The sequence below is a fragment of the Xiphophorus hellerii genome, chromosome 4 (genome assembly GCF_003331165.1).
Source record: "Xiphophorus hellerii strain 12219 chromosome 4, Xiphophorus_hellerii-4.1, whole genome shotgun sequence".
NCBI classification, from domain to species: Eukaryota; Metazoa; Chordata; class Actinopteri; order Cyprinodontiformes; family Poeciliidae; genus Xiphophorus; species Xiphophorus hellerii.
The window spans coordinates 30,464,856-30,479,118 of record NC_045675.1 but is presented as its reverse complement, the minus strand read 5'-3'; the positions used below and the strand labels follow the sequence as shown (position 1 = coordinate 30,479,118).

The following is a 14,263-nucleotide window of genomic DNA, read 5'->3' as shown; positions in this document are numbered from 1 at the left end:
TCGGTGGCAGCATCATGCTGTGGAGACAGGTAAGCTGGTCAGATTTGATATGAGACAAATGGAGTAAAATACACGGCAATCCTGGAAGAGCGCCTGCTAGAGGCCGCAACACCGGGGTGACCCAACGTTTTGTCATGTGGGCAAAAATGAAATGAAATAATGAAAAACAGCTAAAATCAGGAAGTCTGCTCAGTCATAAACCAAATATAAAATACTCTAAATAAATAACCTGCCTGTTTACTGTGGAATTAAAGGGAAAATAAAAAGATAGGCTTTGAAAAGATGAATATTTTCTGGTGTATAACATTTTTTTATTAAAACATTTTAATTGATGCTAGGATTTTTGTTAATTTAAAAGAAAAAAAAAAAGAAAAACTCTCCATTCACATTAATCACCTGAGCAGGGGGACCAGATTTGTAGTGTTCTTGAACTGCAGTGAGGACCTCAAATGCCACTCAGCAGGCCCCTGCTGCTCTCACATTAAAGAGACTCGCCTCCAAGGAGGTCAACAAAACTAAAACTAAAACTGAACGGCCAGAGCTACAACTGAATGCTTTAGATCAATTCATTCAAAGGGTTGGCATGACGCAGTCAAAGTCCAAACCTACATCCAATTACGAATCGGCGATGAAACTTAAAAACTGAGGCTCAAAGAGACTCTCAGTTTGTTCTGACTGAGCTTGAGCTGTTTAGCAAACAGGAACGGATGCAGTCTGTCCACCCACACAGGAACACTTGCAGCTTGTGTATAATTAGCACTGTATCAATAAATTAACTCAGATTTTCTTCATTTTGGGCGATCGGCTGATATTTAATCGATCTTATCCGTCTCTGTAAAAGTTTCAAATCTGCCACCGTCTCCTTTTGCAGTGGTGTGACACTGACACACCCACTGGGTCACATCGGCACTGCAAAGTTAAAAATAATCACCCAGCCATAGCTAACTTAATGACTTTGTATCTATATTTAGTGACTTTTTATGGAAAATTATCGTTATTGGCCAAAATTAGAATCAAGATTTTTAAAGACTAGAGTTCGGCCAGAAAGCCACGAGTTCACCCCGACGCATAACGAGTTCATTCCAAATTTCTCCCATTTCTATTTGTGAAAAATATAGAAAACCACGTAGTTCTTTCTTCTACTTCACAATTAACCACTGCTTTGTGTTGGCCAATCACATAAAACCCTGATGAAACACACCGACTTGTATGGCTATGACGTGACAAAACGTGAGGCGCGAATAACTCCCATCATGCACCGCATTCTAAGAGTGACAGATATGCCAAAAGGTAAAAGAAAAAAAACGTGAGCCGCTTCAGCAGCGCCGCTAAATCACCGGAGACTGGCTGGTTAGAATAAAAACACTTCACAATAACATTTAGGATGCGGGTGATATCAGTGTATGGAGGGAGGAACGTAATAATGCCTGTGAGGATAAGGTCACCTGTAAATTCAGAGCGCCAGAGATTTCAACTTGCTCAAATGCGCACATAATGCGGTTTGGAGAGAAATCTCTCATAAATATGACCACGCTGACACCTCGGCAAATGTTTGCAAAGATACGGCTGCTATAAAGCCTGCCAGGCGCATTGTATTTACTGCTACACACACACACACACGCACACACCCACACACCTTCTTGTCTAAATACACTCCATCCAGGCCTGTGTCTGCTCATCTCATTCGAGTCTGTCTGGACTTGGACGCACACAGACATACCGGGCTTGTCGTTGATGGGAAGCCCGACGACGACACAAAGGCACGGACGACCTGTCAGGCTCTTCAAGGGCAGCGCTAATGCGATCCCACGGCTCCATCAGAGCCGTCCCCGCGCCCGGTGTTCTATTACGGACCGGGAGGGAGAGAGATTGGAAAGGAACGGGGGGGGAGACTGTGACCACGGTCCATTGATGTAATGGCCCCGCTGGCGTTGGTGATATACTATCCAGGTAGGGCCTTCTGGGAAAGAGGCGAGCCCACCGAGCCAGTCGAAAGGGGAAGGCAGAGAGAAGCAGCAGACTGAAAGCTGTTAGCATGTGTTTCTTTTTTTTTTTTTTTTTTCTTTTTTTAAATTACACATGAGGTAAGGACGCCGATCTGAGACTAGCAGCTCAATACGGATCTGTGTGGCACAGCTCGAAGGGAGATTATAGAGCTGTGGTGTTTTATTTCTTTATTTATTATTTTCCAGGAGCTGATGTGGGTGTGAGAAAGCAAATGGAACCAAGTCCAACAAAAACACTGATGGGCTTTTCCCTTTCCAGGATTTAATAACAGCTTTCCGATTCCACCCTCCCTCCGCAGCTTTTTGGAACCCGCGTCTAATTTCAGGCTGCGTTTCAGAACGTATTATATCCGAGCCAACGCTTGTAATTTACGTGTCATAATGGCTATCAATCACCGGCAATATTTCGGCTAATATTCTCATTAACTCCCACTCCTCATCCATCAATCAAAGGCAGAGCCAGACAGGAGGCTCAGCTGCGAAGGGAGCTGGATGTAGATAAAGGTGGGAGGGGGATCGGCGGCCGGGCTCTGATCTGCCAAGCATCAACTGGGGACTTTGTTTCCAGGCTCCGTTCAGGACCCTGGTCTCGCCTTTAAAGTTCCCATCTCTGCTGAACTCAACAATGTCACCGTACCACACCCCATCAGCCCCGGGGGCGAGCTTACTCTGGCTCAAGAGTCGCCCTCTCCATAATCACCAAGTCTGAGCTGGAGAGAGGAGGAGAGAGAGAGAGAGAGAGATGGAGTTGGGATTTACAGAGCATCACACATGTAGTCCCGGCAGTCCGAAGTGCATCAAGTCAGAATGTGATTGGTATCTGTTATGACATTAAAAAACCAACACAACCTGATTGAATTACTTTAGCTTTAAAGAGAGAAGCAACAATTATTCCTTCTGCTGCTAAAATCATACAAATCATTGATTATTACTGTGGACTGTTGACACTGACATTAGCATCGGGGACGTCTGCTGCTGCAGCAGTCTTTTCCAGCGTCCAATCAGATCGATTTTTAAAAGCCAAAAACATAGCAGGAAAAGCGGCTCTGTCGTCCATCTCTCCTATTTGCGGATGTGCGTTAGCATTACAGCCGTACCAGAAACACAATACAAAGGTTCCGGTTCTGGACTTTTGTATGCAAAAGAGAAAACTGCAATTAATTGCGTAGAAATTTTTTTAATCCCAGCCCTGGTTCTGTATGGACAAATTTTTCAGTATTTTACCTGTTGATCATCACTTAAGGAAAAACTGACCTGTTCTGCTTTGTGGCTGGTGCATCTGTCAGGGGTCAACCAATGTGACATTAGCTAACAGTCGTGGAGTAATGAAGATATCACGCCACAGTTTTGAACCAGCATTAAAGTTCGCGGTCCTTAGACCTCTAAGCAATGACTGTCAGAAAACAGACAAGTTGATTGGCAACAAGTTGACCAGTTGGGCTGCATTATGTTTTAACAAGCCAGAGAAAACACCAGCCATTAAAATGACTTTCAGCAGCACGGATGACACCAAGCGAAGTTTTAGTTTTTAACCCTCGGTTTACGTCAATACCGCTAACCAGGCCAAGTAGAGAGCATCAAACAGCAACGTCTGAAATGGGTTTTATACACTATCCTGGACAAAGCCGGCGCATTAACAGTCCAAAGCCAGGTGGTAAACACAAAACGACAAGCAATTAAAACCTCGACTCATATGAGCTGTGAAAATTTTACTTTATGAGATACAGAATCCAATAAATACATAAACACGCGCAAGGAGCAGCTGCTTTTACAACACACTGAACCAATTAAATCTCCCCGAGATCTTTTTATTGGTTTCACCTGAATGCACCACGTAAATTGAAAAATCTAAACTGAAACATTTCAAAGACGTCAGTCCCAGAAATGCCTCTTGAGTTCGTTTTTTATTTTTATTTTTTTATTTTTTTTGAAGGGAGCGCAGTCTACAAAATATCACCTTTAATTCCAGCAACAACAAAAAAAAGCACCCAGCAGACTTCCAGAACCGCTCCAGCCTGATGCTATCCCCCCCTCCGTCTGGTTGAGAATGCTCTCCTGCAGCTTGTTAAAAACGATAAATCCCATGTTCTTTTCCTCAGAACACATATGAGGAAAGACAAAGCCATTTCCCCCCCCCTTACAGACGTATCCATTTTCTTTGCTGAATCAGTAATCAAAGCCTTTTTCCTCTTTTTTTTGGTCTGCATCACTGTCACTCCCTGCAATCTCACACTTCAGTCTGAACTGATGAATATTAATGGTTGATTACCGATTCTCTTTGTGGAAACACACACACACACACGCACACACACACACACCCCCGCGCATGCACACACATATACACAATGCTGCAGCGGATGAAAGCGTTGGACAATGGGATGAAGGATCAGTCAGATTAGTGCATCTACACTCCATTTCAGTCCTGGAATCCATCATTAGCAAACCAAACAGGATCTGTGTTAAATGATCTGAAGTAAAGGAGTTTAGAGAAGTCATGTCTAGAAAAAAAAAAATGTAAAAAATCTCAGTGCAGACTACCATCAATCTGCCAGGCACTACAAAGGGCGAACACATCCGGATATCTCTTTGGTGCAAACGCAGCAATTTGCACGCTGTTTGTCTTTTGTTCCAACACAGTGTTTTGCCTTTAATGGCCTGGTGTAATCGAGTTGCGTCGCTGTATGTTTTAATAATTGAAGCAGCTCTTGACTGGAGAGGCTGAACGGCTGGAGGACGAGGCCGACGGCTCGGATCAGACGCAGAGTCTGGACCCGGGGGTTTCTTGGGGATAAAATCGTTTCCTGTTTTTTTGGACAAAAATCGCAATCTGAGCAGTTCGAGAGATTCTTATTGGGAGTCGTCTGATACCGATTCAGAGACAGCAGGTAGATAAAATGCTGCTGCAAACTTTAAAAAGCACCAGTCTGAGGACTTAAGAGTCTAAAACTTAATTCATATTCACTCTTTCCAGTTTGGGTATGCAAAGTTCTCCACATAGGATATTAAACAATTTCAGATTTAACCATTTTTCAAAGTAGTTTGTGTTTGATGTGTTAAAAATTAGGGTTAAACATCAAGGTTACAATTAGGTTTAGGTATTAAGAGCACCATAGCAAATCATTTCTGTAGCACAGACTGAGTGCTGGGGCCTCAGAATGACACCAGCTGTTTGATACTTTCTTCATATTTTAAAGTTTAAGGGAAGCAGAATTGGGACAAAATTAGACGGATGTGTTTCACAACCAGAAATAAGTTTAATAACCTTAAATTGATCCACATATACAGTCATATTCAATAAAGTTGTCAAATTAAAAGCACCTTTTAAAACTTGACAACCTTTAAACAAGTATTAAACATACTTTTCATTAAGTCTACATTTTTTATCTCATAAAAACGTTTCTTTTTCTTGCTCTGACATAATATTCCAATTTTTAAATGTCATCTATTCATTAACTGTCAGCAGAAAATCATCACAATTAGCATAAATTAACGGTAGAAAACATCCATTTGTGTGCAACTAATCTATGTAATGTGTTTCACGGGTGATAAAGTTCCTAAAATAAACCGACTTTTCAACAGTATTCTAATTTATTCAATGGTTCTGTAGTGCGAGTGTTTGGAAGTTAGTGTGGATCGGCGTTTGGAGAGGAAGCAACGAGAGTTTAACCAGCAGGTATCAATATCCAGTCGTCTCCGAGTTCCGGCCTACCAGCTCCTGCTCTGACCGATTCCAGAACTACAACACGTTAACCAGATAAAAATACATCCTGCATGTTCAGAAAAAAGATCAAATGACAGAAATATTCCCATACATGCATCAAAGCGTGACTCTAACCTCTATCCGATTATCCAAATGAAATGCATCAGGGGACAGGCTGTGGGTTGATGTGCTTACACACTGAAAACAGTGGGAGTTTTGATGCCTTCAATGGAGAGAAAGAAATCAGATTTTTCAGTATTTGCTATATAGATCACCATTAATGCATTAAAGCAGAATGTATGCTGTATGACCTTTTATCTGTTTTTTTTTTTTTTTTTTACTGAGACGACATCGAAGCAGCAAAAATTCTGGCTCTCCAAATCCTTGAGCCTGTACAGCTGCGGCTCATGGGCTCTCTGTCTGCTCCAGTCACATGCATGCTTCCTTCTTGCTTCTGGAGGACTGAGTCTGTCTGCTTTCCCACATTTGCCTATTTCTGTTCTTAATGATGGGATATTTCTGAAACACCTTTGGCTCATGATGAGTAATCCTTAAAATCCGCTCCAACTCTGTGTTCATTTTAAGCTACAGCCCAGCAACAAGCTTTCACAGCTGTCTCCCCGGCTTCACTTTAACAGGTACTGTATGTCTGCCTCGACCGACGCCAGCGGGACTGACGGGGGCTGACGAGCACGTCGCTCACTGAATCACAATGTCAGGAAACGGTGCGCTGAAGAAGAAAAGAGAAAGGGGGGGGAAAAAAAGAGGGCTTGGGGGCAGCGGTGGTGGTGCTGCCATGAGAGAGGGGTACTGTCATGGTTCGTAGTTGTCCGTCTCTGCCTTCCATACCTCACCCTCTTCAAACCCCCCTATCTACAGCTCTCCAGTCTTTATGCTAATGCTCTGTGGTAAGAGAAAACACAGCAGATGGAACCCTGGTATTAAAAAAAAAGAAAATCAATGGGATGATCTCTTCCTCACAAACACCGTCTCTTTCTCTGGTTCACTTCGTCGGCGTAGGTGAGAGGAGTCGGGTCACGGGCGCGGATTAGGGAGAAGGAGTCGAATTAAGGCTCGGAGTTTTGTGGCTATAAACAAACTCTCTGATGGAAGGAGTCCAACTTCTGCCTCGACTTCCTGGATAATTGTCTGCGGCAGACGCTGCGGAGGAAATCTAGCTAAACACCCAGAGAGCTATACGACCCATTTGAATCCCGCCTCCCACCCATTTGATTCATCTTTTAATTAAGCGTGAGAAACACGGGGAGGGAAAAAAGTGGAAGGAAAAGGAGACAGAGGTACCGAAAAGGGAGAGGGAGATTTATAGTCCTGAACCGATGCGGTGCCATCTTGGTCTAACTTATCTCGGCTCTGCCAGCCACACTCATGAGCACTTAACCTTGCAGTGAACGCAACCCATCATCAGCGCTTTGCAAAAGGGCTAGCTCTCGCTCACCCTCCCCCAGCACCCCTCCGTTCTGCACCCGGTCCTCACACTGTCCTTCATCAGGAAGGTACCTGTGACTAACCTGCCCTACAGTCAAGTTTCCGTTGCATTAGCAGAGGCCTTGACAGAGAGCATCCTTCACCATATGGACCGTAGAGTGTTTTTGTACCTGCTATTCCCTGTAGAACATTTTCAACTCAGTTAATCGCAAATTCTTCTCTCTCTCTTTTTCTTTTTTATAGAAAAAAACAGAGAAAAACATGATTATGTAACAGTTTGTCAGGTGATATGCTGAGCTTTCGACGCTCTGGATCCCACAGCTGTGGCGGAGACCTCGCGTTCCAAGCTCACGTGCGGACCCCGTGGCCCCCGCGAGTGTTTGTTTCCTCTTGCATCCTAATGAGCAGCCATTGTCGAATCCTGCGGAGGCTTGCCTAAATGACTCGGCTGAAAAATTAATGCGTCACTTAACAGCGTTTTTGTGTCGCGTTTGCACGATATTCCGAAAACACAGGTGCAAACCCCACGTGGTGGCCAATCTTTAATGGATGAGGCCATATGACAAGGTTTGGAACAGAGGACGATGCTTAAAGTAGTTACTTGGCCAGTGAGTCATACGCAACATTGGGGATACAAGCTTGCTGTCCAATTTGAGATTCTGGTAAACTGTTTGCAAAAGGCTATTACCAAGCGAGATCAAATATTGCGCCCGGTGGCCTGTGTCCCTGCTCCTGCCAGAGTGGTTGGATGATACTGCCGGGCGGGAGGGAAGGGAGGATGCCAGGCTGACTCTCCCCAGGTGAAAGTCAGCAAAGAGCTGTGAACAAGCTGCTTTGGCGGGGCCGGCCAACAGCCTTCCACCTCGACGCCGGGCCGGGGGGAGCAGGTGGCCCCGAGCTGCAGGACGGAAAATGGAACCTACCCTACGTGCTTCCTGTGCCATGCATAATCTGTAACGCATGCCTTCATGTGGCAAAGCGGGAAGAGGGAAGGTTCTTCCTGCAGAAACTGTGGGAAAAACTAGAAATCTGCTTCAAGGGCATACAAAGGCATAAGCTAAAAAACAGGAAAAAAAGTGAAAATATTGCCTGGATGTAGTTTAGATTGTGTCGGTATAGACCCCTGCCCTCCCCTGTCCTCTCTCGGCCTCAAATCTCCGTCTCCCCCTCCCTCTCCCCTCTTCGACACCCTGAGCCCTCCCACCACCCATTGGGAAGAGAGCGAAACAAGGAGGAAGACGGACCCATTCAGACGGGCCGAATTAATGTTTGCACACGATAAGCAAGCTTAATATAACGCTGACAATCACAAACACTCACCCTGCCAACCAGGATTGGATCCCGTCCAGAGAATTCCTCCAGCACAAACATTTGATTCCAAACCCATCCTCTCTTGGCGCGACTCAGTAATCTTTGTCCTTCGCCAAGACTGCTCGCCGCCGCCGCCGCCGACCCTCCGGTTTGTGCTGTTCTGGATTGGCCCCCCACGGGGGTCGTGGAAACGGAGGGGACGCAAGTAATCCACACCAGCAGCAAGGACATCCACAGATCCACCAGCATCTCCTCGGACCTCTTTGGCATCCTGTCGCTGCCTGATTTTTTTTTTTTTTTTTGCTTGTTTGACTGTTTGTTTTACTGGACTCTTCTTCTTCTTCTTCTCCTCCTCCTCTCTCCACCTCTTGCCCCGCCTCCCCCCTCCTCTCTCTTCAGATCAACAGCTCCTTCTTAGATAACAAGAAAAGGTTACTTGTGTCCTCTTAGAGCGGCGGAGCTTGCATTCATGGTGCGATAAAGGTCACCGGCGTGGCTTGGCGTGCCTCCATAGCAGTTGGCGAGGGGGGGTGAGGCTCTCTGCGTGGAGTCCATTGGCCGTTACTCCAAGGGGGAGACCTGAAAGGGAGCAATGAGAGTTTGTTAGTCTCTTCGGACTCGTGGAGGGTCGCGAGGAAGTCAAGGAAACATCTGAAGGAGTTCTGTGTGACAGTCATAGCTTAAGGGAGTGGAGAGGTGATTTGGGAGGGGAGAGCTGTAAGGAACAGCAGCGGCCCTGACCCGACATCCTCATCTAATTTTTCACCTTATCCTTCCTAGAACAAGAAGCACCGTACTCCTAGGCTCTCCGCCCCCTCCACACCCATAATCAGACTGCTGCGTTAGTAATCTGTCGTTCTGGGGGGATTATCCCGGTCAGATTTTGAGGACTCTCGTGTTTCCGTGTGATTGATGTTGTGACAGGTTGAGCACATTCACACACTGCAGGCAGATTCCTCAGACACCCTCTCCTCCTCGTCCTCTTCCTCCCCTGCTCTCTAAGTTCCAAGGTGAGGCAGGCGAGCGATGTCAACAGGACTGCAGCCCTCTGATATCGAAAGAAACCAGACGAGATTATTGCCAAAAAAAAAAAGGGTGCTGAGAGGAATGTTTACCCACTGAAGCAGATATGGAATATCACACCAGAAGTGTTCTGTCATGATAAGCATGAACACAAAGTTGATGTTTTTGAATATTTTCGAAGCAAATTCTCTAGCAATCTGATAAAGCAAAGCTGGTGTTCTTTAACTTTCACCAGCTGGATGTGATTTCATTAGACAGGAATAAAGACCAAAAAACTAATGCAGATGATTTCACTGAGCCCAGCAGATTGTTTCCAGTTCCCAGGAACTTTTACAGACCCAACAACGTAAGGCTACTGCATCTCCAAGGACAATTATTTTGAAGCCCAAAGCAACAGTACTGAAGTGTACATTGTGACCTGGAGACCAAAAATTACATATTACAAAAGGAGATATTAAAAAAAAATTCTCCTAGGACAAGATTTTACAAACAAATATTTAAATACAATCTGCACTGCGTTTCTCTACGTCTTGCATCCACTCCGGTTTGAACCTGAGCATGCATTTCAGCACCATGAGACAGAGGAACAGAGAGACAGAGGAACAGAGAGACAGAAGGACAGAGAGAAAGAGGGACAGAGGGACAGCTCCCTGGCGGGTGGCAGCCGCGTCCAGGCGGCTCAGGCGCCAACAGAGCGCCGGGCACCAGCCAGAGGAGCTGTCCAAGGTGGGGAAACGCACAAGCTTGATTTATTTATTTCCGTTATTGCTGCCGTTTCTAAATCAAATCCATGAAGTACGAGGCGCCGGGTTGAATCTGTACCATCTAACAGCGCGCTCTCTCTCTCACACTCTCTCTGAAGTTTCAGTCCGTCTTTGCGCATCAGCTGAGCGACTGGAGCGCACAAGCGGTCCGATTTGCGGGGGAATCATCCACATGCAGCCGGCATGCATGACAGGCGCAGGAAGGAGTTGTGGGGAGGAAAAAAAAATTTTTGAAAATAAATAAATAAATAAAATGATAAGCTAAGTTGCAGACCTTTCTGCAGACCTCCTGGGTTTGGGGACGGAATCTCTCAAACGAGCTCGGATAAGAGAAGAGAAGTCTTCTTCAGCCTCACCGTGTATGAAGGTGTCAGTCGCCCACCTGACGGGGCTTCGCTTTTTAATGCAACGGTGGCTCGCTTGTACTTACTCGTTAGTCTCGGATCCTTTCCCGCTGCTGCATTATTTTAGCGTGTTGCCTTCCAAAAAACGCCAAAAACTCCATTAGGGTTTTCCCTCCGAGATAAAAATAAATAAATAAATGAATAAATAAAAACCAAAATGTGCAAAACGAGCGCCTGGCCGACAACAAAAAATAAATAAAAAAAGAGAAAAAGAAAAAGAAATAAAGAAAATCCGTCCTGCAGTTTGTCAATGCGGAGCGACACGGTGTTGGTTGCGCGCAGTTAGAGGAGCTCCGACAGGCTGGCTGGCCGACTGGGGAAGTGAGGAGGAGATGGAGGAGAGAGCTGCACGCTGGAGGAGGAGAGGAGAGGAGGAGAGGAGCAGAGAGGGGGAGAAACCTCCCTCCGCTGCGCTCATTGGGTTGATGAGGAGTCGGGTCAACAGGCGCGCAAATGAACGAACGCACGGCGCTTCAGCACCGGCCACGGACGCAGAGTAATAATAATAATTATATTAATAATAATAATAACAACAATAATAAAAAAGGATATCGTCTCGCGTTCAAAGCGTCAGCTGTAGATATTTTTTTTAAAATGCGTCTTTATTCTCACTGTTACGCTTTTCTTTTCTTTTCTTTTTTTTTAACTGTTGGGGGGGAAACGGCGCGTGAGCTTTCTGACACGCAGAAAGCCGCGCGCGGCTGCTCATTTCCAGACATCTGATCGGGTTCACGCGCGACCAGATGGACACGCGCTGGAGGCTGAGGGAAAGAGGAGAACTCCTCTGTCCTTCCGGGTTTAACATGATGTTTGCGCCTTTTTTTGCATTTAAACAGGAAAAAACTCTTCACGTACATTAAATAAAACAGGAAAAAAAGGGGGAAAAAAACGAATTATTGGCTAGCAAAAGAGAAGTAGTGAGGGTACGGGAGGGGGTGAGGCTCTTATTAAGACCGTTAGTGAAAAGGTCATGGCTCATCATTGCGGGGATGAATTAAGAGTGCGCGTGCGTGGGTGTGTGTGTGTGTGTGTGTGTGAATGACAGCAGAGGGAATCATTTAGCTGCCCATAGAGGGAGCCCTCTAGTGTTTGTGTGGCTACTCGGCAGCAGTGAAGTCTCACCGTGGGGGAAATATCACATTCAGGGGCTTTAACTCTTTTCAGTTTGTCACATTAAAAACCCAAACTTCAAAATATATATATATATATATATATATATTGTTAATATGGTCGCCCAAGGTGGATCATAATTGTTACATGGAAGAAAAATGACACAGGGTTTTCATATTATAATCTGAAAAGTGTGGTGTGTATTTGTATCCTAAGTCAATACTCTGTAGAACAGGGGTCTCAAACTCCAGTCCTCGAGGGCCGCAGTCCTGCAACCTTTAGATGTGCCTCTGCTGCACCACAGCTGAATAGAATAATTAGGTCATTAGCAAGGCTCTGGAGAACTGATCTTCACCAGGAGGAGGTAATTAAGCCATTTCATTCCAGTGTTTTGTACCTGTGGCACATCTAAAAACTGTAGGTCTGCGGCCCTCGCGGACTGGAGTTTGAGACCCCTGCTGTAGAACCACGTTTCACCGCAGCTGCCATTGCAAGTGTTTTGGGCTTACAGCAGCTTTCATCTTTGCATGCTGCGCCTAACGATTATTTTAGTAATCGATTATTCTGTTGATTAATCGATTAATCGGGTTAATGTGACAGAATGGACACATTCTGCAGATTTTTCATATCTCCCACTTAAGTGTATTTTGTGCAATGTGAAAAATGTTGACCTATTTTGGGCTAAACCAGTAGCCGTCCAGTCAACAGATTCTCCCACCTGAGCGCCTGGGTCTTTGCAGCTCCTCCAGAGTTTGACTGGTGCTGCTTTTCTGATTAATAATCTCTGTTTAGGTTTCTAAATTACTTTGGCTAAAACTTCTGAAGAATCAACAACTGTTAGACATAACATGGATTTTCCACAAAGAATGACACTAAAAGCATGTTTAAGACCAATTTCTCTTGAATCTGTGGGGGGGTGACATCAATTTCCAGCCCACAGGGAAAAAAAATCTATTCATCTTTTTTGCTAAATTTGATGCTAATCTTTATTTTAAATCCTAAAATTAGAAATTAAATGACACCGTATTTCATAGAGGACTTTTTTGTTTCTTTTTTTCAGAAAGGCATGCGACATTTGTGGCTCTAAAGGAGTTTTATTTGGCTGGCCTGACAGCAAAAATGGATCTTTAGGTTGTAAAGGCTGCAGACCCGAGCTGTGAGACCTCCACACGACCGCTGTCGTAAGACTTTATGTAGGCATCAGGAGCAAAGCGGGCTCGACACTTAATATGTCACTCTTTGCAAAACGAATTTATCCGTAAAACTTCGTCTTCCACTTAAAAATGATCTGATATTGTTTGGGTCCAACATGCTAACGTGACAAGACGTTAAAAGATGTCAAAGCGTTGGATCCGCTCCAACGCGGCATGTACAAGGTGCTGTACATGGGATTTCATTTGAAATGCTGGTTATAAAAGACTTTGTCAGAGAACACAGCATGTTGTTGTGCTTCACCACCTTAAAACCCCAGACCTGTTCCTCAGAGGCTTTTCTCTTCTTTTCTTTTTATTCCGTTTTCCTCCTGGAGGCCTTTTGACCCAAATGCCAGAAATCCTAATTAGCAAAGACATCAAGTCGACCGTTATTTATTTCTGTACGATTTAATTCTCCTCCCACTCCCGCTTTGATGCCGCAGCTGCGTGTCAGGTGGGAATTCTCCAATCATCTTTCTTAAAAGCCCCCGCTGCATAATGCATGAGGCTGTAAATGTTGAGCCATGTTGCTCTTTCTCCATATGGATGAAGTCGTCATTGGCGGACGCGCGGGGCACGTCGGATATGGGTGGATGGACACGAATGTGTTATTTAACAAAACAATCAATAAATAAAATAAAGGAACTGCTCAGGGATCGCGGCTGATCTCGAATCGAAGTAAACAAAGAAGCACGTTGGAGCAACCGAAGCTGGTATTGCTTACATGCAGCCTCCCACACATGTACGGAGCATCTGGAACGTATTCACAGCCGCTCCACTTTTTACACATTGTCTTATGTTACAGACTTTCCTCGACATTCTTTACACAAATCCACCCCATTATGAATAAGAGTTTGAGTGCTTTGCTAATTTATTGAAAACAGAAAACAAGCAGCTCTAAACTGAACTGTTTACACAGATAATCCTTTGGATGTTTCTACAGCTTAAATGATATCCACTTGTCGTAAATTCAGTTAATTGGACTTTATTGGGAAAGGCACACATCTGCCTACATGAGGTCCTATGGTTGACAGCAGGTCAAAGGTCAAACACCAAGAAGGAAATCAAAGGAATTGTCTGTAGTCGTCCGAAACAGGATTGTCTTGGGGAGCCAATCTGTGGAAGGTTCCAGAGACATTTCTGCTACTTTAAGGTCCCAATGAGTTCAGCGACCTCCGTCATTGGTCAATGGAAGAAGTTTGGTTAGAAGCCACTGATCTAAACTGAGTGACCGGGAGAGAAGGATCCTACTCAGGGAGGAGACCAAGAAACCGATGGTCACTCTGTCAGAGCGAGAACCTTCCAG

The 14,263-nt window shown here is 44.9% G+C and overlaps 1 protein-coding gene across 2 annotated transcripts in view; it reads right to left on the bottom strand.

Moving 5' to 3' along the window:
• cdh8 (cadherin 8) overlaps positions 1-11,090 on the bottom strand; it is a 164,999-nt gene extending 153,909 nt beyond the window's left edge. The window contains exons 1-2 of one of the 2 annotated variants that reach the window (XM_032560617.1): positions 10,681-11,090; positions 8,473-9,042 (exon numbers count right to left, since the gene is read on the bottom strand). In XM_032560617.1, coding sequence (XP_032416508.1) covers positions 8,473-8,733 — 261 coding nt within the window. In that variant the 5' untranslated portion in view covers positions 8,734-9,042; positions 10,681-11,090. The remainder of the gene's footprint in view (positions 1-8,472; positions 9,043-10,680) is intronic. The other variant, XM_032560616.1, reaches the window with a different exon arrangement.
• Between the last annotated feature and the right edge of the window lie 3,173 nt (positions 11,091-14,263).